Source organism: Notechis scutatus, chromosome 2, assembly GCF_049901735.1.
Source record: "Notechis scutatus isolate UNSWTSFEM ecotype Mainland chromosome 2, rNotScu1.2, whole genome shotgun sequence".
Classification (NCBI taxonomy): domain Eukaryota; kingdom Metazoa; phylum Chordata; class Lepidosauria; order Squamata; family Elapidae; genus Notechis; species Notechis scutatus.
Window position 1 is genome coordinate 9830176 of NC_142010.1, and position 25453 is coordinate 9855628.

Here is a 25453-nt window from a genome sequence, read left to right on the forward strand (position 1 = left end):
GCTTTCCCTTAATAATCCCCAGGAGGAACAGTTCTGGCTTGAATTCTATTCGGGAATTTGTGATGTCCTGTAACCATTTCTGTATTTTAGTCCAATACTTTTTGACTTCCAGGCAAAGCCACCATACATGAAAAAAGGTACCCTGTGCCTGTTTATATTTTCAGCAATTTGGATTTAAATTTGGATACATTTTTGCCAATCTTGTTGGGGCCTAAATCCCAACGATAAAACATTTTATTTTGGTTTTCTTTATATGCAGTGGACTTCGTTATCGTATAATTTTTGTTCCACATTTGTTAAGGGAATCCTGCAGGTAACTTAGTAAAACTATTAAGTGAATCGGGCTTCCCCATTGGCTTTGCTTGTCAGAACGTCATAAAAAGTGATCACACAACCTTGGGACATTGTAACTGTCATAAATATGAGTCAGTTGTCAAGCATCTGAAGTTTTCTCAGGTGACCATGGGGATTCTGCAATGGTGATAAGTGTGAGAAATGATCATGAGTCACTTTTTTTAGTGCTGTATAACTTTGAACAACTGTTGTAAATTGAAGACTATCTATAGTTGTCAAAAATCTCATGCAAGGTCCATTTGAGGAATAATCCAAATAAACTGGAGTCCATAAATTGCCTTTCTATTGCAAATCACAACAGGGTGGATCCCTAATCCTGCTTGTGGTTTTTCCAAGTTCAAATAGTTCAAAGGCCTTATCTGCATGTAGAAATATTACTGATTTTCATTATATTGTTTCAAATATTCCAAAATTTCAAACACAAGTATCACATTCTTCTTCAACTATCTTTTAGGTTAAAAAAAATCCCACAAAATTATTAGAGGTTATCTGATATCTCTTGCCTCAATGTTTCTGTTCTGATATTGGCCCAAGTATCTTCATCGAGCCCTTTTTCTAGCTGTTCTACTTTTTCTGTCCCTGCTTGTCTAAGAAGATTTCAGTGAGAAGTCTGATTGCTGCATCCAGGATGTTGTCTGTTGGTTGCTTACACTCTAAATTCCCTTTCTTTAGCAGCTAAGATTTGTTTTCATACACAGTGCTTAATGAGTCCCTTTGTCAGAAGTTCTTTTTAAACCATTCCCAGTTTGATTGACTTGAGCTGAAAACATCCATCAAAAGTACTGGATTCTAGATAATTTACATTTTCTGTCACCAATAAGATGTTTTATTTGTGGAGATGTTTTATTTTGAAAAAAATATCCAAGATTCAAAAGTGAAACATATTGTGCAAATTTTTTCTGTTTTTTATCTTGTACATCTATAGTATAGTAAATATACAAATAGCGTGTAAGTTCTTTTTGTTTGTTTTCTTATAATAGTTTTTTAGTATATTTGTACCATACAATGTTCTCTCTAATATACTATTATACTATTTATTATTGTCCATATAATATATACTGTATAATACTATATATTATTGTCCATCTTTCTATATTATATTATTCCGACAAGTATATTGTTAACTATTGCTACTATATTTCTACTAGTATACAACAATAGTTTTACTCTTACAAACCCTGGTCTGTCTTTAAATCCTCTTTGGGATTTCCTCTCTTGTTTTTCTTCTTTATTAATGGACAGCAGGTAAAGCATTGGCACTTCCCAACACTGGGATTGGCTAACACGATGTTACGATTTACGACCGCATCACTTAGTGATGGAAATTCTCATCTAAATTCTATTCCTTAATCAAGGACTACCTGTATAGCTCATTGTCTTGATCCCTGTTTTACATCCATCATGGGCGGTGAGGTAGTTGAGTGAAAACACAGCAAATGGAGATTTTTATGCTTGTGATGGTATGCTCATGCTTACATCCTCATTCTTACAAGTCAAGTCTTTTTGTCAGTGGGGCAGCCTGCACGGGAAAACATTTGGTTCAGCCATGTTCACTTTGTAAAAGAGATAGGAATATCTTTAGCAGCCAGGACTCAGACACAGGACCCAAGATTGGGATTCTACCATGATGACTCCAGACCACTGAAATGGCTTTGCAGGACTGGCTCAAGGATGTATTCTTTCCATAGTAGAGAGGGCCATAGAAGACAGCATTACTAGGCAGCCTGAATCTGAGGCTATTGTGGGACCTTGTCTGGCAGCTGAACTTTGGAGAGGAACAAAGAAACATTATGTTTCTCTATCTGCCTTCATTATCATGACCAGGAGCTTCAGGATACATAGCTATTATTATGGGCTTTGACTTTGAACCTATAGGAACTGGAAACATGACCCATCTATTGAAGAGATGAAAGGGCTGGAATATAGCCATCAATACATTCCTGACAGCCATGGTTTGTACTTGTCCTCCTACCTGCAAGAAGGCATGTTCCTTTCCAGCCAGGACAATTGACCTCTTGACCATCATTCCTACAGGTGAACTGTATATGAGGTCTTTTTCTATGACTTATGATCTCTATCAATTGGCAGTCCATGAACTTCATAATTTGGCCACTTCACTGAGGAAGGGGCACCCATAGATATCCTTGAGGGCTAACAATGTTAAATGCTAGCCCTTTTCGTGACCCTGACCTCTCTCAGGTTGACAGTTCACAGCTTTTTTGTGATCTTCACAAACTTTTTTGTGACTTGATCTCCCTTAGGTTGACATTTCACAGCTTCTGCCAGCTAAAGGTCAACTGAGCCAAGTAGGGATCCAATCTAGTTTCCTTTATAGCCCAAAGTTTCATTTTAAACATCTGATAAAGGGGGAAAAACAAACTATATTTTATGACTTAAGATACCTTGAATTGTCAAGCCAAGGAAAACTGATGTCAAACTTGTGTCGAGTCTCCCTGGTGCAAGGGATTAATATGCATGGCTGTTAACCAGAAGGATGGTGGTTTAAGTCCACTCAGGGACAGCCTACTTGATTAGTTGAATAGATGAATAGGATGGATGTTAATCCATTGAGTTCTTCATCTTGGGACTGGTTGACACTTTTCTAATATTTTGTTCTGCCAAACTTAAATATTGAGCCATCTGCTTCATTAGCTTTAACTCCCAAAATTAAGCGGGAGAAGATCCCAGGCCTAAGTTACTTCTCATTTTAGTTCCTGTTCAGAATACAAGGTCAGGTCAATGCCAGCCTCAGCTTGTACACAGGTTACAAGTTAGGAAAGCTGAGTGATGCTGCAACTGTGAGAAACTTGTTCTTTTTAGAGCAGAATATTTCTACAGAAGAGATAGACAGCTCCAGGATTTCGCATAAGCGCTTTAAAAGAGGTGAGGATTTGGCAATCTCACCAGGACAGAATGCAGAACAAATCCCTAGGCAGTCTTTCTAAAATCAGCTGTTTGACTCTGTTTAACCTCCCAAGAACTGAACATTTGCTGACACACATCCACTGCAATATGAAATCCCTGAGAAATCAGTGTCTCTGTCCCATGTGGAAACTCCAAACTATACATGAGTTCTTCAACCAGGTTCTTTCCACTTTTTAGCTTTGCCTATGACATAATGGGTTGTACAGGAGATCTTTTGAGAAAGAAAAACTCTCCTGAACTACAGGATTGAACTAGTCAACTCTTTGACAAAGTGACTAGGATCAGTGAAATGCTATGGACACAGTATATGTGGACTTTAGTAAGGCAAGGTTGACCACAATCTACTTCTTGTTAAGATACAGGGGTGTGGGATAGACAATATCACAACCAGATGGATTTGTAACTGGCTCACCAATGGCACTCAATTTGTAGTCCTCAATTAAACTACATCTACATAGAAAGAAGCCTGCATTTCCCTAAGCATAGTGAAATCAGAAAGTTATTTCTACCTTTTAGTTCTTTACTGAATTGAAGGTGAGGTCAATGCCAGCCACCAAGAGTGTGGTCCTTTTTCTCATACTGAAAACAGAATCCAAGATGAAATATTTGGTTATGCTGCCATGTGAAGAAAGAGGTTTGTATTGCAAAAATCAAGCAGGGAACATAACGATTTTATAGCAGAGGCAATGGTTACATTCATACAATGTGACAGATTTGGCTACAATGGAGTTGTTTCATTTGCAGTTCCACATGTGGCCATGTTGCTATTCCTAAATGGAATTTTTTTTTACTTATCTTCATTAACTTTATATGCCGCCCATCTCACTCCACAGTGACTGTGGGCATGTGTAATGATATCGGACACATTCAGTTTTCCCAAAGATTGTTGGCAAAGTTCTAGTGGACTGAAATTTCCATAATGAAGAATACACATTAGCTTATAAGTCCAAAGAGAATTGAAGTTTCATAAAACTATATAGAGTTTAGTCTCTTTCTCTCTCTTTCTGCCAAGTTAGACATATTCATGAGAATGAAAATGACTTCAGGGTACTGACATTGAAAATAATCAAACAAGGGAGACATTTGGTTTATTGATAATCAAAATAAATAAAACCTAATAAAATAAAATAAAAGTAAGAAAAACTACTGCAAAAAATAACTTCAGTTTCTGATAGACAGAGGTAAGGAGAAGAGGCTCTTGATCATCATACTTGCAACTCTTAGAAATGTATTTGGTCAAAGGCCTATTATTATTTGAGAAACTGATCACATATATATCAATGTATCCTGTGTGTAAAAAACTTCAGAATGAAGAATTCCTCTCTCAAAATTAGCCAGAATGAGGGGAAGCCCATGAAATGCATATTCAAAAACACCTTTTTCAAGCATGTTTTGTCTTTCTAAGGTATGACAAGGATTAAGTAATAGTTCAAAATTGATTTAAAATAAAGCTAATTAAATAGCACTGGTATGGTTATTCGTGAGACTATGAAATTTTGTTTTGTTCTAATTGTAAAAATTAAAAGCACATAAAAACTTTTTGAAGGGTTTGTGCTGGGGAAGGATACTTCACAGGATCAGGCTACTTTGAAATTATTCAAACATTGTTCACTGATGCCATGAATCATTGCCATGATTTAATATTTTTAGATACTTTTGGCCTGGATGATTGAGTCTTCATTTACATATTGCATTTCATTTTGGGGAAACTCCTGCAATCAGTATGGCAGAGCTAGTACATTCCGACAACTCTCTGGCTCTATGCCTAACCAAAATTTTTCGTTTTGACTGAAGAAGTTACTTGGATGAGTAACAAAATGTCTCAGTTTAATAAACTTTGATCCAGTTACCATTATTTAAACTTTTCGATCTTCTTTTGCATATTGTTCGCTGATGGTTCTGGCTCAAACAGCTGAAAGGGCACTGCTTTTGGTTTGTAATCATGTCAATTTTTTTCATAATATAAGACTGACAAAATTAGACAGGTGGTACTTAGAAGAAGCCTTGATATATAAAGAAATGGGGTGAAAAAAGCAGAGCAAAATGAGAAGTTAAGGCCATTCTTTTAAAACTGCTTCTAAACCACTACCGTGTTCCTCATATAATAAGGCCGGGTCTTTTTTTTTTTTTGAGCCCCGAAAAAATGACTAGGCTGTCTTTTCGGGGGTGACTTAATTCCCCCCGCTTGCATCTTTGGGCGGGCGGGTGGCAATGGCTTGGATGTTGACCTCGGCGTTGGTGGGGCACTTCGTATCGGGGTCAACGCAGGCAGCACCATATCCGGGTGTGCAACAAAAGTACTTCCTAACAGCAACCCCCCCCCCATTTTGCATGTTTTAATATAGGCCTTAATTTGGAGGGAGGGGCTTTAATTTCATTTCATGCCTATAAAACATGCTGGGACTTCCTATTGGGGGAGGCCGTATTGTTGGAGAAACAGGGTATTTTCCCTCTGTTTACATGTTTTCCTTCAATAATTGTAACTAAATCTCCTTTTTTTTCTTGAGAGAAAATGAGCTGAAAAGAAACAGACTTTTGGCAAGACAGAGATGTTAATTCCATTTTTTTAAAATTGCTTCTTAACTCTATTTCCCCATTTCTTTATTTCATTAATGTAGATAAATCTTTTTGTTGTTCTTGCACTGTCACCTCCAAATCCAGACTCATCTCTTAAAACTAGTGAAGTCTTCATTTCCTTTGGCTAGAAAAAATGCACCTTTTTACTCCAAAGATCTTAAGGTTCCTACTCATATTTCCTGCAGTGTATTCCTGACTAGACACTTAAAATAAAACTATTTTTGTCTTCTTCTTTTTTGCCTCATGGTATTTGAGCCTTATATTTACTTTTCAATATTTGTCTTTCCTAGTTTTGTAATTCCACCTTTTCTCCAGTCACATGTGATTTCAATGTTACATTCACAATTTCTCCATCATGACACCTTTTTTTGAGGCAAAATTTCTAAAAGGTCTATGAGGGAGGCTTTGTTTCTTGTCTTCTGACTGCCCTGCCATTTCTGACAGGATTGTTGCTCGTTTTTGATGCCTCCTACAGACGCTTCAGCAGAGAAGCTGCTCTCGAGGAAAGCGGCTTTTGAGTCTCCACAAGAGATTTCCTCGATGTTCGCAAGACCGCAGACGATTCTCAGGCATTAAAAAGAGGAAAATCTCGAAACTGCCGCCTGCTGGAGACGACACGGCCTTTCTAGCCAGGCAATGTTAGAAGGACACTTTCCTTCTACTCCAATGCCCATCATCCGAGTCCCGCATGGAACATGATGGTGCCCTCCGTGTCCTCTGGCATCGCTCGCTGGATCCTCCAGGGGGCTCCCTCGTAAGCCGTTGGAAGAGCTGGGCAGCTCCCCCTCCCTCTCCCCCTTTCGAAGAAAACTGAGCATGCGCCTTGTTCTTTCCCCGTCCCAAGTGTTCTCCGTGCCCTTCTTTTTTTCCTCCCTTTTTCCAGAAAAGACTGGGATCGCGTCTGGCTTTTCTACCGAGTCCCCTTCGCTGTGAGCCTCGGGCTGAGTTTTCTCCAGAAGTCCCAAGAGTTTTCAGGGAAATCTTACACGGATGGAGATCCAGACGTTGCTATTGAAGGCGAGCATGGCGACCTACAAAACTTCATCAGGTTCGGAGTTACGGGAAAGGGAGATCCCGTGGTCCATGTTCCCCTGCCGCCCCTGTGCATGCACGGGCCAGGCAGGGGAGGAAGCCAAGCTCCGGCCCATCGCGCTGCTTCTTGGGAGTGGGGGTTGGTGGGGAATGACGAGAGACGAGGGATGCATTTACCCTCCATTTCATCGGGAGAAACCCTGCGGGGCGGGGGAGCTTTGGAAAGCAGAGATTTCTACTTTCAAAGCAGCCTTGACTCCTGGACAGTTTCCTGCATATTTCGTGGCCCAGTTTTCAGAAGGGGATTCCCTCTCCTCCTCTTTCCTAGGCTGAGAGAAGCGAAATTATTCGAGTAAATAATCAGACACTAGAAGTCCAAAACTTTCTTAAATGTATTTATCCAATATTTTCAGTCCTTGTTCGAAGCTTATCTAGAAGGGCGATCCTGAATTTAATGCAGTAGTCAGTCTTCCTAATAAGATACCCCTTCCTTAGAAATATTGCTAGATTTCTTTCTTTGTTTTGGAGGAGGAAGAGGTTGCTCAGTATACAGATTTGTCACCATATTGAACATGCTATATTTTCCATTTCAGATATGTAAGTTGGAAATTTTTCCTGGTTCCTCTGAAGTCCAAATATCTTGTGTGGGAAGAGAGCTCAATGACCCTAGGAGATTTGGCTAGACCTCCTGTGATTAATAAAAACTTTGGAAATCCATCAAGTCTGTTTTGGAGCTGGATTAGAGACCAGAAAATCGATGGAGGGACAACTCCCAGAAGATGTAGGAGTTGGAAAAGGCCCTCCAGCTACTCAGCCTTGGAGCTGTGGTGAAAATGAGGCAAATTATGGGCAGAGGAGCCAAGAAGAGGAAGCCAACAGTTCAGAGGTTCAATGCTGTCACTTCAGAAAAGTGCAATTCCAGGAGGGGAGGGGTCCCCGAGATGTTTGCAATCAGCTTCACCAACTTTGCCGTCAGTGGCTGCAGCCAGAAAGACACACGAAGGCTCAGATGCTGGATTTGGTGCTCCTGGAGCAGTTCCTGGCTGTCCTTCCCCCAGAGATGGAGAAATGGGTGCGGGAGTGTGGAGTGGAGACCAGTTCCCAGGCGGTGGCCCTGGCTGAAGGCTTCCTCCTGACCCAGGAGTCGGAAAAGATGCAGGTGTGAGAATGTAATCATTTCAACTCTAAAGAGAATCTCTCTGAATTTGTCAATCCCTTTTTGGTAGAGCTTTCTGGGATTATTAATTCCTATGGACAGTTGTTTCATTTTTCTTCCAGAGGATGTCACTTTGAGGCAATTTTTCCATTCTGTTTTGAGTTTCAGCAATGACAGTGGGGTCTACAAGTTTGAAAGTGCAGTATAATAATTGATATCTATTTCTCTGCTCTTCCTTTGTTTCTTGTACCACGTCATGTCCAGAAATCCTTGGAAACTTTGACTGAATATCCCAAGGGGTGGAAAGATTCACTCAGAACTTCTCAAGAGCTTCTGTTCAGGGGGACTTTACACAAAGATCAAAGTTACGATACCACACCAGGTAAGAAAAGCTCTTTATGTGTGATGTGAGATTTCTTTTTTATTATTGTTATTACTATTTTATTTATAATTTTTTTCTTAAAATTACATAAAAGCTCTATATCTACAGTGTGTTGATTGGGTACCTTTTAAAAAGTATTAATAATAATGACAGTAATATTCATAACTGTAATTGTATTCACATATTGATAGTAATATTTGCTTCTCCATACTAATAAATTTTCATTATTTGATTAATCGTTCTTTTTTAGTTTCTAACTTTTGCTTCTATTTAACCATTAATAAAACACAGGTTGTCTTTCAACTTCTAATCTTTACTTAATAGTGATGTAATGTTATGTAATAATATACATAGTAATAATTTTCCCATTTCTAGTTTCCACCTCTATATTAATTCTTAATAAAAACAACTCCTGTATTAGGACACATTCTATATCTATTCCTCATCTCTTGTACATTTTCATATTTCAACTCTTATTGACTTCTTGGCATATTTCCCATGCTCCTCCCTTGGGATCTTGTATCTTCTTACATTGTTCATGTTTGTCTAAGTATTTCATCTATCTCTACAGCTCCTTCACTCTGTTGAGGCTTCAATACACCTTTCAATGGTTCTTTCCTCACTTCAGAAATGTATTTCTGTGTATTCTCTTTTACATTTTGATCTCTTAAAGTGTAATTTGCCTTTTCTATTTCATAAACTTTTAATATCGCTTCCTTTTTATCTTTTTGTATCATTTGTCTCTTTTCCTCCCCTGTCCTTTCCTCTGTTCTTTCTATTTTCTCCTCTATTTCCTGGATTTCTTGTTCATTATTCAGTATCATTTGCTCATGGTTTTCTGGTCTCACAACTATATCATGTATCAATTCCTTTATCTCCCTATCATTCCTTGTCATCACTTCAATAATATTTCTTTTAGTAATACACTTATTTTTCCTGTTGTAACGTTTTTCCTTATTTTAGTGAATTAAAATATTACTCAGTAATCTTCAAGATCCCAATGTTCCAATTATCTGTCACACCAAAAAAGCCAATATTAGAGCAGTTCACAAAATCACAAAATTAAATAGTCCATTAGCAACTTCCTCTTAGTTCAAAAGAAATCCAAACTGTTTCACACTCTCACACTGTCCAGCATATTTGTAATCCTCAAAGATTCTAAAGTTGAATGTTTTCACAGTCTGTTTCCAGACACCAAGTAAAATCAATTTGCAGGTGTTGTTTAGTGTATTCCAGCTTCTCTATCCCAGTCAAAACAACTTTCACTTGTTTTTTCACTTTTTTCAGCTCTATAGTGTCTTTCCCAGCCAGTATAGTGTCTTCCCTGCTCTCACTTTTTCTCCATTTTTGGTGCGAGTAAAATGTCTCCAAAAGTATTTTTTAAATAATTTTTCAAAGTCCCTCAAATCAAAGTGACAACAAAAGTATAATCCAATATTTTAAAACAATTTAAATTGATGAAAACTAGCCAATCCAGTCTATCCTTTATCTTTAAGGTTGCTTCTTTCTACAATTTCTTTTCTTTCTTTTCTGGATCTGATAGTAGCTCGAGGTCTTGGTCGCCGCTCTTCTTTGGGTGCAGGGGAAAACCCTACCTCCATCTCAGTTGAGTCTCACTTTCCAAAAGGGGTGTTTTGGGGAAAATTCCACAGCAAAAATTAGAAAATTCTCACCCAGATCAATTACACTGTTATAGGATCTTTTCTTCCTTCTCTTCCATTTCACTTGTCACAATAATGGCTGTCCTATCTTCCCCAGGTCAAATGGGGAGACTGCGCTGTGATGTGAGATTTCAACATTTAGCTGATTCTTTTGCTCCTCTTGATTGGAACCTCTTTATAACAAATCTGCTTCCCCCATTTTATCCTTACAGAGAGTAGAAAGCTGTCCTTGGAAATTTTAGAGGCACTTCCTCCTTTTAGTGGGGCTGAAGGATTGGCTGAACCGCAACTTCAGGTAAGGAGGAGAAAGATCAGAAAAGGTCCATGTATCTTGGATGGATTTCATTTTGTTCTAGAGTTTATTGTAACAAATTGCTGTTTCTAAGCACTGCGAATCTGACATCCGGTCATTCAAAACTGATATGCAGCCTAGCCTATCTCCCTTCTGAAGGGGATCCTTTGTGAGACACTTTCTCCACCTCTCCTACTTCGCCTTCAGATTTCATTGACCAGATTGTTGTCAGCATTGGGGCTCTTCCTTCTGTCTCCCAGGGTTCTTCTTACATACCATTAAAAAATAGTTTTTTGCTTTTTCAAAAACATATTTGGAACAACCGTAACCTAGTGATTGAGAATCTCCATAGACATATACTATTAAAGTTCTTCTAACACCTTTATGAAGATGTGGAGTTGGTCCCTCAGTGGATAAAGTAAGCAAAAGTAAAAGTAAAGTAGGCAAAAATGTCAGGTGGGTTTGGCCAGTATTTCACATTGCCCACCCTAGGAAGATTGGAGCCACTGATAACTAGTAGAGTTAAGACCCAACAATCAATTTGGCTTTCTAATTATTTGTAACTTAATCAAATGTAATTCACTTGTGCCGCCAGCCAAAACAAAGACTTCATTCTGAGTTGTGCAGAAGATGCCCATTTTGTTCACTGGATCTCTCTCTTTGAATTGGTGAAAGAAAACTGTCAAATTATACTTTGGGTTATCTATTAAAAGGAAAACATGTTTCCTTGTTCAGGGTGGTGTGTCTTTTGAGGATGTGGGCGTGTATTTCTCCAAGGAGGAGTGGTCACAGCTGGATGCTGACCAAAAAGCGCTCCACAGAGAAGTCATGTTGGAGAATTCCAGGAATCTGTCTTCTTTGGGTAAGAATTCTATCTTGCTCAGAAATATAGAAAATCATGGGGCTTAGATATTGTTTCTGTTAAAAACATTTATTTATATCTAAATAAGCAGACATACCCAATATTCCTTCTTCCCGCTTTTTTCCCTACAACAGCAATCCTGTGACATGGGTTGAGCTCAGAGAGACTAGGCCAAAGTCACCCAGCGAACATTCATCCCTAAAGCTGAACTAGTACTCACTGACCTAGTTTCTAACCTGGTGCCTTAACTATTTCACCAAACTGAACTTATGGAACAAGAAAATTTATTGAAAGAAACATTGGAAAACTGCATTGCCTTCCTTTTTACACAAAGGAAATGGTTTTTTTTTTCTAAATGCTGTCTTCTCATAAAATACAAAATATTGATTTCCAGGTCATAGATGGTATTAGTGAGAATCTGAGGGACAGACTACAGGTAGGGGTGGTGTGTCCACTCTTGAGCCTGGAAGTTCTGCCTTCCAGGGTTCGATATTCACTCCTGAATCTGGTCACTGGCTCCCCATGGGCCTGAGTTGATATAACTGAGACTGGATGGGTCCTTAGTGGGATGTTCCCATTCCTTCTCCGAGATGTGCCCACTTGTGTACCAAGTTTGTCATGAGCCTAATTGAGGTTGGGGAGCTACTGCCATCCAGATATTCCACTTGGGTTTAAAAGTTTCTGTTCTGCAGAGAAGTAGAGATGAGACTTCCAATGAAGTGCAGGAGCTGGTAGGCATGTTGTTGTCCCAGTATGACACAATGTCCAATGGCGTTCAGGAATGGGACTGTTCTAATGGCACCATGGAACTGTCCCAACTCAAGGATTAGATCTGGGTTGAGTCTTAGATTCATTGTGATATGATCTAATCCTGTTTATATGAGGATCAGTGGAGATACACTTGGAAATGGGTCTTTGCTAAAATCTTAGTTTGGCATCTTTGCCAACAAAATATATTGATGATTCGTTGGTGAAATTTCGGAAGAAAGGGTTTGATTGTTTTCCTGTTCTTGCTACAGTTTTCATTTTTCTTTTTCAAGGCTTTAATGGGCAAGAGGATAAGAATAGCAAGCAGGAATGCCAAGCAATCCATCTGAAAGAGGGAAAAACGAACTTTGCATATCAGTTACAACCAAAGAGTAATGAAACAAAGCAATCACAAAGTGGAATTAAAAAAGACATTCCTCTGGTCATTTGGCTTTCTAACCATACAAACATTGATACGGGAGAAAGACCATATCAATGCATGGAGTCTGGAAAGAGCTTTAATAAATCTGATCATCTCATTTCCCATAAAAAAAAACATTCAGAAGAGAAGCCATATACTTGCAGGGAGTGTGGAAAGACCTTCTGTTATAATTACTCTCTTATAAGACATCAAAGGAACCTCAAAGGAGAAAAGCCTTATAAATGCGGGGAGTGTGGAAAGATCTTCTGTAACAATCACTCTCTTAGAACTCATGTAATTAATCACAAAGGAGAACAACGTTATAAATGCATGGAGTGTGGAAAGACCTTTACTGGTAGGAGTAATCTTAATTCCCACAAGAGGATCCACACAGGGGAGAAGCCTTATCAATGCATGGAGTGTGGAAAGACTTTCTGTTATCATTACACTCTTATAAGACATCAAAGGAATCTCAAAGGAGAAACACCTTATAGATGTGGGGAGTGTGGAAAGATCTTCTGTAATAATCATTCTCTTAAAACTCATGAAATGAATCACAAAGGAGAACAACTTTATAAATGCATGGAGTGTGGAACCACCTTTACTGGTAGGAGTAATCTTAATTCTCACAAGACGATCCACACAGGAGAGAAGCCATATAAATGTGTGGAATGTGGAAAGGGCTTTAGATTGAATTCTGTTCTTACCATCCATAAAAGGATCCACACAGGGGAGAAACCATATCAATGCATGGAGTGTGGAAAGCGTTTTAGGAAGAGTAGTGATCTTGCCTCCCATAATAGGATCCACACAGGAGAGAAACCGTATCAATGCATGGAGTGTGGAAAGACCTTCTGTTACTCTACATCGCTTATAATTCATCAAAGGAATCACAAAGGAGAAAGACCTTATAAATGCATGAAGTGCGGAAAGACCTTTACGTGTACCAGTCATCTTAATGGCCATAAGATGATCCACAGAAAAGAGAATCCATATCATTGTTTGGTGTGCGGAAAGACCTTCGGTTATAATCGTTCTCTTATACTCCATCAAAGGATTCACAAAGAAGAAAGACCATATCAATGCATTGAGTGTGGAAAGACCTTTACTTGCAGCAATAGTCATAACTCCCACAAGAAGATCCACACGAGAGAAGCTATATTAATGCATGGAGTGCAGAAAAAGCTTTATTAGGAAAAATGCTCTGATTCACTGTAAAACTATCCATACAGAGGAGAAGCCATATCAATGCATGGTGTGTGGAAAGACCTTCTGTTATTATGACTCTCCTATAAGACATCAAAGGAATCACAAAGGAGAAAGAACTTTGGTTGTAGCAATTTTCATAAAATGATCCACACAGGAGAGAAGCCACGTTTAAGTTCTTCCTATGTTCCCTTATACTAGATATTTAGTATATTGATATTATACAATGTCCTTTTTAATATATTATTACTAATATTATTTCTAATACCAATGGTGGCTAACCTTCTCGCCACTGAATGCTGAAACGTGCGCACCGGATACCCCGAAAAGCAGCTCCCTGATTCACGCCCGCAGGAGTGGGGGAAACCGGAAGGTTAGCTTCCTGGGGCGTGCATCTGCCCTGGCCATCTGATCTTCCAGTTTATAATGCGCATGCATGCCGGAAGATCAGCTTCTGGTTTCCCCCGCTCCCATGCACATGAAGACAAGCTGGCAGGTGCACATGCACGCACTGGGAAGCTAAGGTTCTAGTTTCCCCCGCGCGTGCACTGGAACCAGGAAGAGCAACGGGCAACAGCTGGAGACATGGCTCTGCGTTCCACTTTCGGCACACAGAACATAGGTTCACCATCACAGTTATATACAGTTGTTAATTTATGCTATATTATACTATTTCTACTGCAAGTATATTGTTTATTGCTACTGTACATGGAATGGAATGGAATTCTTTATTGGCCAAGTGTGATTGGACACACAGGGAATTTTTCTCCAGTGCATAAGCTTTCAGTGTACATATAAGCCATCGCTTATACAATAATATTATTACTCTTATAAACCCTGGACTGTCTTCAATTCCTCTCTGGTGTTTCCTCTTGTTTTTATTTTATATTAATGTAAGCAGGTAAAGTACTGACACCTGACCAACATTGGTGGTGGCTTATTCGATGTCACACTTTATGACCACATCACTTAGCGATGGAAGTTCTGATCCAAATACCATTCCTTAACCAAGAACTACAGGTGGTCCACAGCTTTCGACCACAATTGAGTCCAGAATTTATGTTACTGAGAAATTTGATAAGTGAGGCTTGCCCCAATTGTATGACTCTTCTTGCCACATTTGTTAGGTACATCACTGCAATTGTTACATTAGTTATGTGGTTGTTAAGTGAATCTGACTTCCCCATTGATTTTGCTTGTCAGAAGGTCACAAAATGTGATCACATGACTCTGGGACACTATACCTTCATAAACGTGAGTCAATTGTCAAGCATCCACATGTAAATCATGTGACCATGCTTCAACACTCATAAATGTGAAAAATGGTAATAAGTCACTTTTCACTGCTGTTGCAAATTTGGTAACTAGACAAACTGTTGAAAGTTGTCTGGGAATTCAACATAATTCAAGCAATAAAACAAAATAATTCAAGCAATAGAACAAAAACACATATATGTTATGACTCACCTTTACAAAGAAGATGAGAAGTCCAAAACTCTGACCAAATACAAGCAGGCAAGGAGATTCAGTATTTACAGAGTTAATTCCTTTGAGCCAGCAATGTTCTTGGCAGTATCACACACGCTGCCTGCCAAGTTCGACAAGATAACAGAAACATTAATCACGAACGCTTTCAGGAAACAAGATACACCGAAGCTCCACAGAAAATTCACACTTTGTCCCGTACAGAGTTCCTAGAGAAAACACACCCACTTTTATTCCCTGTGGGGTGTGTCACTAACTCAGCTCAGTCTCTGATTCGTCCACATCTCCTGCGTTGCAGCTCACACTTTTTCCTGTGACGCTGCCTAGCATCAAGCCAGCATTCGTCTGCTTGATTCTCTATCAAAAGCAGCTCCGATATGCCCTCCTCCGCCTGATTAGCCTCAGGCTGTCCCTCTCGGTTATCTGCCGAAACCTGAGGCATAATCAGGGAGGAAGGCATTGCCGAAGAGGAAGGTTCTGGGGGGGAAGGCATTCCCAATTCCACCTCCTCATCTTCCGAGTCCTCTTCCTCTAAGAATGCAGACTCAGGACTCGGAGCCACAACACATATATATCAATGTATCATGTGAAAAGAGTTTCAGGATGAAGAATTCCATTCCACAAAAAAGCAGAATAAGAAGTGAAATCCATGTTCAAATACATTTTTGAAGCATTAGAGCTATGGGGGTGCAGTGCTTAGAATGCAGTATTGCAAGCTAATTCTGGTGACTGCCAAGAGTTCAATTCTAACTGGCTCAAGGTTGACTCAACGTTGCATTCTTCTGAGGCTGGTAAAATGGGGACCTAGATTGTATGGAGCAATATGCAGACTCTGTAAACCGTTTATGGAGTGTTGTAAAGCACCATGAATCAGTATGTAAATTTAAGTGCTTATAGCTATTGCTATTTTGCCTTTCTAAGATATGAGAATAATTAGGAAATCTCTAAATTCAATTTAAATAAATTAGATTTAATTGAAGTTAATTGGATTTTAATTAGATTTCAATAAAATTAATTTTGGATTTAAATAAAATTAAATTTCACTGGTATGGTTATTCATGAGACATTTTTAAATTATTTCTAGTAAATTAAAAATTAAAAACAGAGGAAAACTTGTGGAAGGATTTGGAGTGGGGAAATAATTCAGGCTTTCGGAGACTCAGGCTGTTTTGAAGCTATTTATTGAAATAGTGCTCATTTATGGTTCTGGATCAAAGTGATAAAAGAGCACCAATCTTGGTTTTGTAGCCATTATGTCAATTTTCTCCACTATAGAAGACTGAGAAAAATGGGCTCAAAAGAACCAGGCTTTGGGCAAGACAGAGATGTTAATTCCATTCTTTTTAAGTTGCTTCTTAACTCTTATTTCCCCATTTCTTTATTTCATTAATTTAGATAAATCTCTTGGCTGTTCTTGCACTGTCATCTCCAAATCCACACTAATCTCTTCAAACCATGGGAGTCTTCAGCTCTTTTGGCTAGAAGAAAACTTGTGCTTTGTTTAGTCTGGTAGACTGACATTGTATTTTAACATCCTGCTGATATTTCCTGAGCTGTCTTCCCTACTAAAAAACCAAAACGAAGCCATTTTTCTTTTTTGCCTTATGGAATTTGAACTTTATGTGTATTTCTCAAGATTTGCCTTCCTGTATTTTCTAATTCCACTTTTCCTCCAGTCACCTATGAGACACCATTCTCCTATTCGTCTCTCCATCATGGCGCCTTGTTTTGAGGTAAAATTTCTAAACCTTCAATGAGTTGGAGCTTTCTCTCCATTTTGGATCTTGTTTCCTTTTGATGCCCCCTTTTCAAGCAAGAACGTTTCTTCTGGATTCTTCTCATTTTTGCTGCTGCCATTTGCTGTTTTGAACCACTGTTAGCTGCTCAGAGGCATGAATTTGAAAAGGCAGCTGAAATAATGGAAATAAAACATCAATAAAAATCTTAATTGTCCTAACCCTTCACTTCCCATCCTTTAACTCTGCCAGCCTGCCCTCTTATCTTCCCTCACTTCAGGGCTGACTTTGCCAACAACCACATGATACAAATCTGGGCTTCAAAGAGAGGCCTCTCTTCCTTTTGAGCCTCCACAGAGATTTTCTCAATATTCACAAGATCACAGATCGTTCTTAGACCATTAAAAAAACGGGAAAGTCTAGAAATTGCTGCCTGCTGCAGACAGGCAATGCTAGAAGAAGCCTTTCCTTCTACTCCAATGCCCATCATCCCAGGCCCGCATGGAACATGATGAACTGCCCTATGCCCTGACAGGGTCCACCTGGCGTTGCACGCAGGATCCACCAGGGGGCTCCCCAGGTAGCCGTTAGAAAGGCAGGGGCGGCCCTCACCCGCTTCAGGAGGGAACTGAGCATGCGCTCTTTCACCAGGTCCGAAAGCCTCGCGGGGCATTTTGCAGGGAAGGGTGGAAGCGCGTCCGCCCTTTCTACAGTGCCCGATTCTGCTCCCTCTCGACCCGCCCCTCCCTCGCTGCGAGCCTTAGGCGAAGCCTTTCCAGCAGTCCAAGAGGCTTCAAAGGAAGCCTTGCACGGAGGGAGATTAAGACCTGACTCCGGAGTTCAGTAAGTCGGGGGGACGGGACACTTTTTCTTCCATAGGCTGGACCGTGCGTGGAGAGACGCAAAACTTCATCAAGTTTGGAGTCCTGGAAAGTGGGAAGCCCCTTGTCCCATGTTCTCCAGGAGGAAAATCGGGACCACCAGAAAAGTCGGAGCCATTCAGGGTTAGGCGAAAAGTGAGAAACCTCTTTCCAGGAGATGCCTGCATCAAAATATCAAGTTAGGTCGTAGCTGGTTTATTGATTCGGGTATTACTCTCTGCATTGAATCGTGGTTTGTTGATGTGATGTTGCAGCTACCCTAGCGGATTGGGCCAGGAGGTTAATGGGGTTCTGCTATCTAGTAACAGAACTTCCAGTATAAAGTTATACTGGAAATTTAAATATTAATTTACCTGTTAAATCGATTTAGAAAGCCACTCATCTCAAATTTTATTTGTTTTATTATAGTATGAATATAGTATATCAAAATTCATTTCAATCAAACTGTGTTGTCTGGGTACAATTGTTTAATCAAGGTGTTCATCACAAGATTAATACTGTAGTAACAATATTTTGTCCATTTTAACAAATTCACATTTTAACATATATCTTTTTTATGTCCTTTTCTTTCTAACTTCTGTTTTTATTGTCTAGCCATTGATAAAATGAGTCCCATGTCAAAAATATTCAGTTTCTTTTTTGTCCTTCATTTCTGCACATTCTAATATTTTCTGAATTACATTCTAATCTGTCAGGATCTCATCACACTTCCATTGTTGAGCATATACAATTCTAGCTGCAGTTAATACATGTAAAATCAAGTACACAGTCTCTTTATCATATTTTTCTGGTAGAATGCCTAATAAGAATATTTCTGGTTTCATGTCTATAAGCTGTTTTATCATTTTTTCCAACCAGCTATGTATTTTCGTCCAATATTTTTTAGCTTGTGGACATGTCCACCACATATGGTAATATGAATCAGGTGTTTGATTACATTTCCAACGTTTAGCAGATCTATTCTTATACATTTCCACCAATCTTGTTGATGCAAAATACCCTCTGTAAAACATACAGATTTTCTTTATATACAGTTGACATAGTCCATTTAACATTTCTGTCCCACAGTTTCTGCCATTTGTCTAATTCTATAGCATATCCAAAAATTTTAGCTCAAACAATCATTGTCTCCTTTACCTGCTCACTTTCAAGTTTAATACCCAATAAATAACAATATATTTTCTTTATCAATTTTTCATTGGTTCCACTTAGTATCTGGTCCAGATCCGTTAATTCTTTATTAAAACCATACATTTTAGCATCTTTCTTGTATCGAGATTATATCTGCATTTGAGAAAGCCATTCATTTCAATGGCTGTTTGTGGCCGGAGACATTTATCACCTGAATTGTACACAGATTGTTTTTAAGCAGCCATCAAAATTATTTGAATAAGTAGGAATTAAAAAAACAAAAACATTTTAAATATATGTATCCCAAAGTTTTTAGTCCTTGATCATAGTTGATACAGAAGGTTACTACATAATTTTTTCCACATACAGATATGGTAGTCTACCAATAGTAAGATTTCCTCCCTCTTTCCAGATACTGTTGGGTTCATAAGAATTTTTTATTTGGGTTTTTGTGGATGCTCAGTTGATAAGTTGGTCAGCCTGTATTTCTGGAAGTTTCTTTTGTTTTCCATTTCAGATAAGTTGGAAATATTTCCTGATTACCTTGGAGTCTGAAGTATCTTGTGAAGAAAGAGAGCTGAATGGCCTTTAGGAGATTTGGCCAGACGTCTTCTGATTAGTAACGCTTGAGAGATCCATCCATTCATTTTGGAGCTGGATTAGAGACCAGTGAAAAGATGGAGGGACAATGCCCAGCAGATGCAGGAGTTGGAAAAGGTCCTCCAGCTATTGAGCCTTGGAGCTGTGGGGAAAATGAGGCAAATTCTGGGCAGAGGAGCCAAGAAGAGGAAGCCAACAGCTCAGAGGTTCAATACTGTCACCTCAGAAAAGTACAGTTCCAGGAAGGGAAGAGTCCCCGAGATGTTTGCACTCAGCTTCACCGCCTTTGCCATCAATGGCTGCAGCCGGAAAGACACACGAAGGCTCAGATTCTGGACTTGGTGCTCCTGGAGCAGTTCCTGGCTCTCCTTCCCCCAGAGATAAAGAAATGGGTGCGGGAGTGTAGAGCACAAACTAGTTCCCAGGCGGTGGCCCTGGCCGAAGGCTTCCTCTTGACCCAGGAGTCCGAAAAGATGCAGGTGTGAGAATGTTATCATTTCAGCTCTAAAGAGAATCTCTCTGAATTTGTCAATTCCATTTTGGTAGAGTTTTCTGGGATTATTAATACCTAAGGCCAGTTGTTCCATTTTTCTTCCAGAGATGTGTTTGGGGCAAGTCTTCCATTCTCTTTCGAGTTTCGCCAAAGGACATTGGGGTCTGCTAGTTTTAAGGTGCAGTATGGTAATTCCTTATTGCTCTTTCTTTGTTTCTCATATCACATCATGTCCAGAAATCCTTGGAAGCTATGACAGAGTATCCCAAGGGGAGGAAAGATTCATTCAGAACTTCTCAAGAGCTGCTGTTCACAGAGACCTTACACAAAGATCAAAGTCAGGACACCACGCCAAGTAAGAAAAGCTCTCTGTGATGTGAGATTTCAACATTTAGCTGGTTCTTCTGCTCCTCTTGATTGGAATGTTTCTTAACAAATCTGCTTACACTACTTCTCTCTTTCTCACAGAGAGTAGAAAGCTGTCCTTGGACTTTTTAGAATCATTTCATCTTTGTGGTAGAGAAGGATTGGCTGAACCGCTATTTCAGGTAAGAAGAGGAAACATCAGAAAAGGTCCATGAATCTTGGGTGGCTTTTAATTTTGTTCTGGAGTTCAATGTAATAAATTGTTGTTTCTAAGCAATACAAATCTGATATTAGATTCATAATTCATATTTAGCTTAGATATTGTTCCAGGGGTGGGATTCAGCCAGTTTGCACCAGTTCGGGAGACCCGGTTGTTAACTTTCTGAGCAGTTTGGTGAACTGGTTGTTGGAAGAAATCATTAGGGCAGAGAACCAGTTGTTAAATTATTTGAATCCCACCACTGCTTCTTTCTCTTCTGAGGGGATCCTTTGTGAGGCACTTTCTCCATCACTTTTTTACTTTTTTTTTGCACCTTTTGAAAAGCATCTTTGGGACAACCATGACCTGATGATTGAGAATTTCCATAGACATATCCTGTTACAAGCTCTTCTAACACCTTCATGAAGGTGTAAAGTTTGGTTACATTTCCCCCTCAGTAAATAAAGTAAGCCATTGGCAAAAATGTCGGGTGGCTTTTGCCAGTATTTGGCATTGCACATCCTAGGAAGAATTGGGGCAACTGATAACTAGTGAATTTAAGACCCAACTACCAATTGACCAAGAAAACTATTTTAGTTGGCTACACTGAAAGGCATTCCACATACTTCCAACATGATCCAATGTGCCATCAGTTAAAAGCGGTGAGATCTCATTCTGAATTCTGCACAAGATGCCCATTTTGTTCACTGGATCTCTCTCCTTGAATTGACATGATATGTTAAAAGGAAAACTTGTTTCCTTGTTCAGGGTGGTGTGTCTTTTGAGGACGTGGCCGTGTATTTCTCCAAGGAGGAGTGGTCTCAACTAGATGCTGACCAAAAAGCTCTCCATAGAGAAGTCATGCTGGAGAATTCCAGGAATCTGGCTTCTCTGGGTAAGAATCCTTATCTCTGCTCAGAAATATTGAAAAGTCATGGGGTCAGGGAGGGGGGCTTAGATGTTCAGAAATAGATTAAGTGAAATAAGTGATTAAAAAACAATTTATTTGTATCCTGCCTTTATTTTTTGGGAAATAATAAAGGCAGCGGACAAACCAAATATTCCTTCCTCCTGCTGTTTTCACTATAACAGCAATCCTGTGACATGGTTGAGCTGAGAGAGACTGGCCCAAAGTCACCCAACCAGCATTCATCCCTAAGGCTGAACTAGAACTCACTCACCTAGTTTCTAGCCTGGTGCCTTCACCATTTGACTAAACTGACTTAATGGAAGAAGGAAATTTATTGAAAGAAAACTTGGAAAATTGCATAGCCTCTCTCCTTACATAAAGGAAATGTGTTTTAATGCTTTCTGGTCATAAATTACAAAATAATCATCTCCATGCTTCAGAAGATATTAGCAAGAATCTGAGGGATAGGCTTCAGGGATGATGTGCCTCTCTTGAGCAAGATTCTACCTACTCCTGAATCTCATCTTCAATGGCCCTGAGCTGCTGTAACCAAGACTGGATGGGTCCAGAGTGGGATGTCCCTTCTCTGAGATGTGCCCATTTGTGTTTGACATCAGCCTAATTGAGGGTGGGGAGCTATTGCCATCCAGAAATTCCCCTTGGCTTTCAAAGATTCTGCCCTGCAGACAAGTGGGGATGAGATTTCCAATGAAGTTGGGGAGCTGGTAGGTAGGCATGTTGTTGACCCAGCATGATACCGTGTCCAATGGACTTCAGGGGTTTGTGGCCCCATGAAATAGTTCCAGACCAAAGATTAGGTTGTGTCTTAGATTCATTGTGATGTGATCCAATCTGGTTATATGAATAACAATAGGGATACATTTGGAAGTGGTTCCTTGCTAAAGTCGTAGTTTGGAATCATGTTTGCCAACAAAGCAGCCAAAATATATTGATGATTTTTTGCCTAAAATTAATAAGAAAATGTTTGATTGCTCCCCTATTCTTACTACAATTTCCATTTTTCTTTTTTAAGGCTATAATGGGCACGAGAATAAGAATTTCAAGGAGGAATGCCAAGCGATCCATTTGAAAGTTGGGAAAGGGAAGCTATATCAATGCATGGAGCGCGGAAAGCACTTTCGCAAGAAAAGCATTCTGATTCACCATAAAACTGTCCATACAGAGAAGCCATATCAATGCATGGAGTGTGGAAAGACCTTCTGTCATAATAAATCTCTTATAAGACATCAAAGGAATCATAAAGGAGAAAGACCTTATAAATGCATGGAGTGTAGAAAGAGCTTTACTTGTGGTAGTAGTCTCAATTCCCATATGAGGATCCACACAGGAGAGAAACCATATCAATGCAAGGAATGTGGAAAGACCTTTGCTTCTAGTAGTGGTCTCAATTCCCATAAGAGGATCCACACAGGAGAGAAGCCATATCAATGCAAGGAATGTGGAAAGACCTTTAATTGTAGCAGTAATCTCAATTCCCATAAAAGGATCCACACCGGAGAGAAACCATATCAATGCATGGAGTGTGGAAAGACCTTTATTTCTAGTGGTTGTCTTAATTCCCATAAGAGGATTCACACAGGAGAGAAGCCATATCAATGCAAGGAATGTGGAAAGACTTTCTCTCATAATTACTCTCTTATAATTCATCATAGGAATCACACAGGAGAGAAGCCATATCAATGCATGGAATGTGGAAAGGGTTTTAGCAAGAGTAGTCATCTTACCTCCCATAAGAGGATCCACACAGGAGAGAAACCGTATCAATGCATGGAGTGTGGAAAGACCTTCTGTTATTCTAAGTCTTTTATAATGCATCAAATGAATCACAAAGGAGAAAGACCTTTTAAATGCATGGAGTGTGGAAAGAGCTTTACTTGTGCCAGTCATTTGAAGACCCATAAGATGATCCACATAATAGAGAAGCCATATCATTGTGTGGAGTGCGGAAAGACCTTCTGTTATAATCGTTCTCTTATGCTCCATCAAAGGATTCACAAAGGAGAGAGACCATATCAATGCATGGAGTGTGGAAAGACCTTTACTTGCAGTAGTAATTTCAATTCACATAAGAGGATCCACACAGAAGAGAAACCATATCAATGTAAGGACTGTGGAAAGATCCTTACTTCTACCAGTAGTCTTAATTCCCACAAGAAGACCCACACAGGAGAGAAGCCATATCAATGCATGGAATGTGGAAAAAGCTTTAGTAGGAAATATGCTCTGATTCACCATAAAACTATCCATACAGAGGAGAAGCCATATAAATGCATGGAATGTGGAAAGACCTTCTGTTATTATGACTCTCTCATAAGACATCAATGGAATCACAAAAGAGAAAGACCTTATCAATGCATGGAGTGTGGAAAGACCTTTAGTTGCAGCAGACATCTTGATTCCCACAAGAGGATCCACTCAGGAGAGAGGCCTTATAAATGTGTAGAATGTGGAAAAGGCTTTAGGTGGAATTCTGCTCTTTCCTGCCACAAAAGAATCCATACAGGAGAAAAACCATATCAATGCATGGAGTGTGGAAAGACCTTTGCTAGTAATGGTAGTCTTAATTCCCACAAAAGAATCCACACAGGTGAGAGGCCATATAAATGTGTGCACTGTGGAGAAGGCTTTAGAAGGAGTTGTGATCTCACTTCCCATAAAAGGATCCATACGGGAGAAAAAAACAATATGAATGGTGTGTGGTAAGAGTTTTGCAAGGAGTAACGCTCTTACTTGCCATAGAGGGACCAACACACAGGGGAAACCATTATCAATAAAGAAATTATCAGAAGAGCTTCAATAGAAATGCAGGTAGTCATAATATGACCGCAATTGATCCCAAAATTTCTGTTGCTAAGGAAGATAGTTGTTAAGTGAATTTTGCCCCATTTTACTACTTTTCTTCCCACATTTGTTAATTGAATCATTGGACTGGGCTATTTTGCCTTCCTCTACTGAATACTCAGATTGTTTATCCTCTGAAGTATCAGGAGACCATGTCATGAGTGTGTGTCTAAGGGAGTGGGAATGCCTCCTATGGTGGGAGGGACCTACTCTAGAGCCCACCTGATTTGGACTGTTAGTCTGAAGTTCTCCCATCATTCCCTGACCAATAAGTTACGTAAAAACACTGCTGAATCCCCAGTGGCATTAACTGCCCTCCTGTTCCAGTGTGTTGCATTTGCCCTTATCTAGTTAAAGGAGGAGCCATTGGTCTTGGATTACTCAAGTAAGAACACCCTGGAAGTTCAGAATCCTGCGTATTAGAAAACTACTTGGCCCAAATTGTCCATGTCTGATCCCACTTGGGGTAGAATAGATTGACTTGTGTTATTCCCCCTTAGGAGTACTTAGTTGCAGTGATTTCATTTGTTCTTTTGAATTCTCCTCTACTTACTTTACCAACGCATTATGTAGTCTACGCTCGGCCTGCTCATCAGCTTTAGTTTTCCTAGTAGCTCTGGCCTTGGCCCTGATTTTGTCAGCTGCCTCCTGAACTGATCCTCTGGTCTTACAGGTTCTTTTACCCCTACCTTTTTGTTGATTGGAAGCAATCAGATGTGAAGACATTGTGTTGGAAGATTCCTCCATAATGTCTATAACTGACTGTAACATTACTCTAACTATATCAAATTAAAATAGAAACAACACTTAATTGTAATGCGTCTTATTAAATTCTTTAAGAAAATATTTTTCTGAGACTTTGACCCTCAGGACAGAGTTTCACTAATTTCAAGACAATTAAATAGCTCAATAACCACAATCTTTCAAGGTTAACTGTCTATAAGCAGTACAGCTCTAGTCGTGAGGCACACAGCATACAAGGGTAGAAAAGCTGAGGGAAAATACCTATTGTCTTTTTTCTGAGGCTTTGCCCCTCAGGACAGAATTCCGCCAATTTGAAGACAATTAAATAGCCCAATAACCAGAATCTTTCAAGGTTAACTGTCTGTGAGAGGTATAGATCAAGTTGTGAGGCACACTAGAGCTGGCTAGAAAATGGCTGCTTCTACAAAATG

The 25453-nt window shown here is 39.5% G+C and overlaps 2 protein-coding genes across 7 annotated transcripts in view; both read left to right on the forward strand.

The window, feature by feature from the left end:
• LOC148131727 (uncharacterized) overlaps positions 1-14467 on the forward strand; it is a 33998-nt gene extending 19531 nt beyond the window's left edge. For 2 of the 4 annotated variants that reach the window (XM_087953009.1, XM_087953008.1), the window contains exons 2-6: positions 7482-8047; positions 8309-8426; positions 10300-10382; positions 11115-11241; positions 12282-14467. In XM_087953009.1, coding sequence (XP_087809135.1) covers positions 7646-8047; positions 8309-8426; positions 10300-10382; positions 11115-11241; positions 12282-13603 — 2052 coding nt within the window. In that variant the 5' untranslated portion in view covers positions 7482-7645 and the 3' untranslated portion in view covers positions 13604-14467. Of the gene's footprint in view, positions 1-6658; positions 6905-7481; positions 8048-8308; positions 8427-10299; positions 10383-11114; positions 11242-12281 lie in introns of those variants that run through there. The other 2 variants (XM_087953007.1, XM_087953010.1) reach the window with 2 other exon arrangements.
• The window catches only part of LOC148131728 (uncharacterized), a 33481-nt gene extending 8395 nt beyond the window's left edge, over positions 1-25086 (forward strand). The window contains exons 2-8 of one of the 3 annotated variants that reach the window (XM_087952918.1): positions 17854-17895; positions 19366-19927; positions 20179-20296; positions 20410-20489; positions 21275-21401; positions 22450-24131; positions 24224-25086. In XM_087952918.1, coding sequence (XP_087809044.1) covers positions 19526-19927; positions 20179-20296; positions 20410-20489; positions 21275-21401; positions 22450-24131; positions 24224-24307 — 2493 coding nt within the window. In that variant the 5' untranslated portion in view covers positions 17854-17895; positions 19366-19525 and the 3' untranslated portion in view covers positions 24308-25086. Of the gene's footprint in view, positions 1-17458; positions 17680-17853; positions 17896-19365; positions 19928-20178; positions 20297-20409; positions 20490-21274; positions 21402-22449; positions 24132-24223 lie in introns of those variants that run through there. The other 2 variants (XM_087952919.1, XM_087952920.1) reach the window with 2 other exon arrangements.
• Positions 25087-25453: the final 367 nt, after the last annotated feature.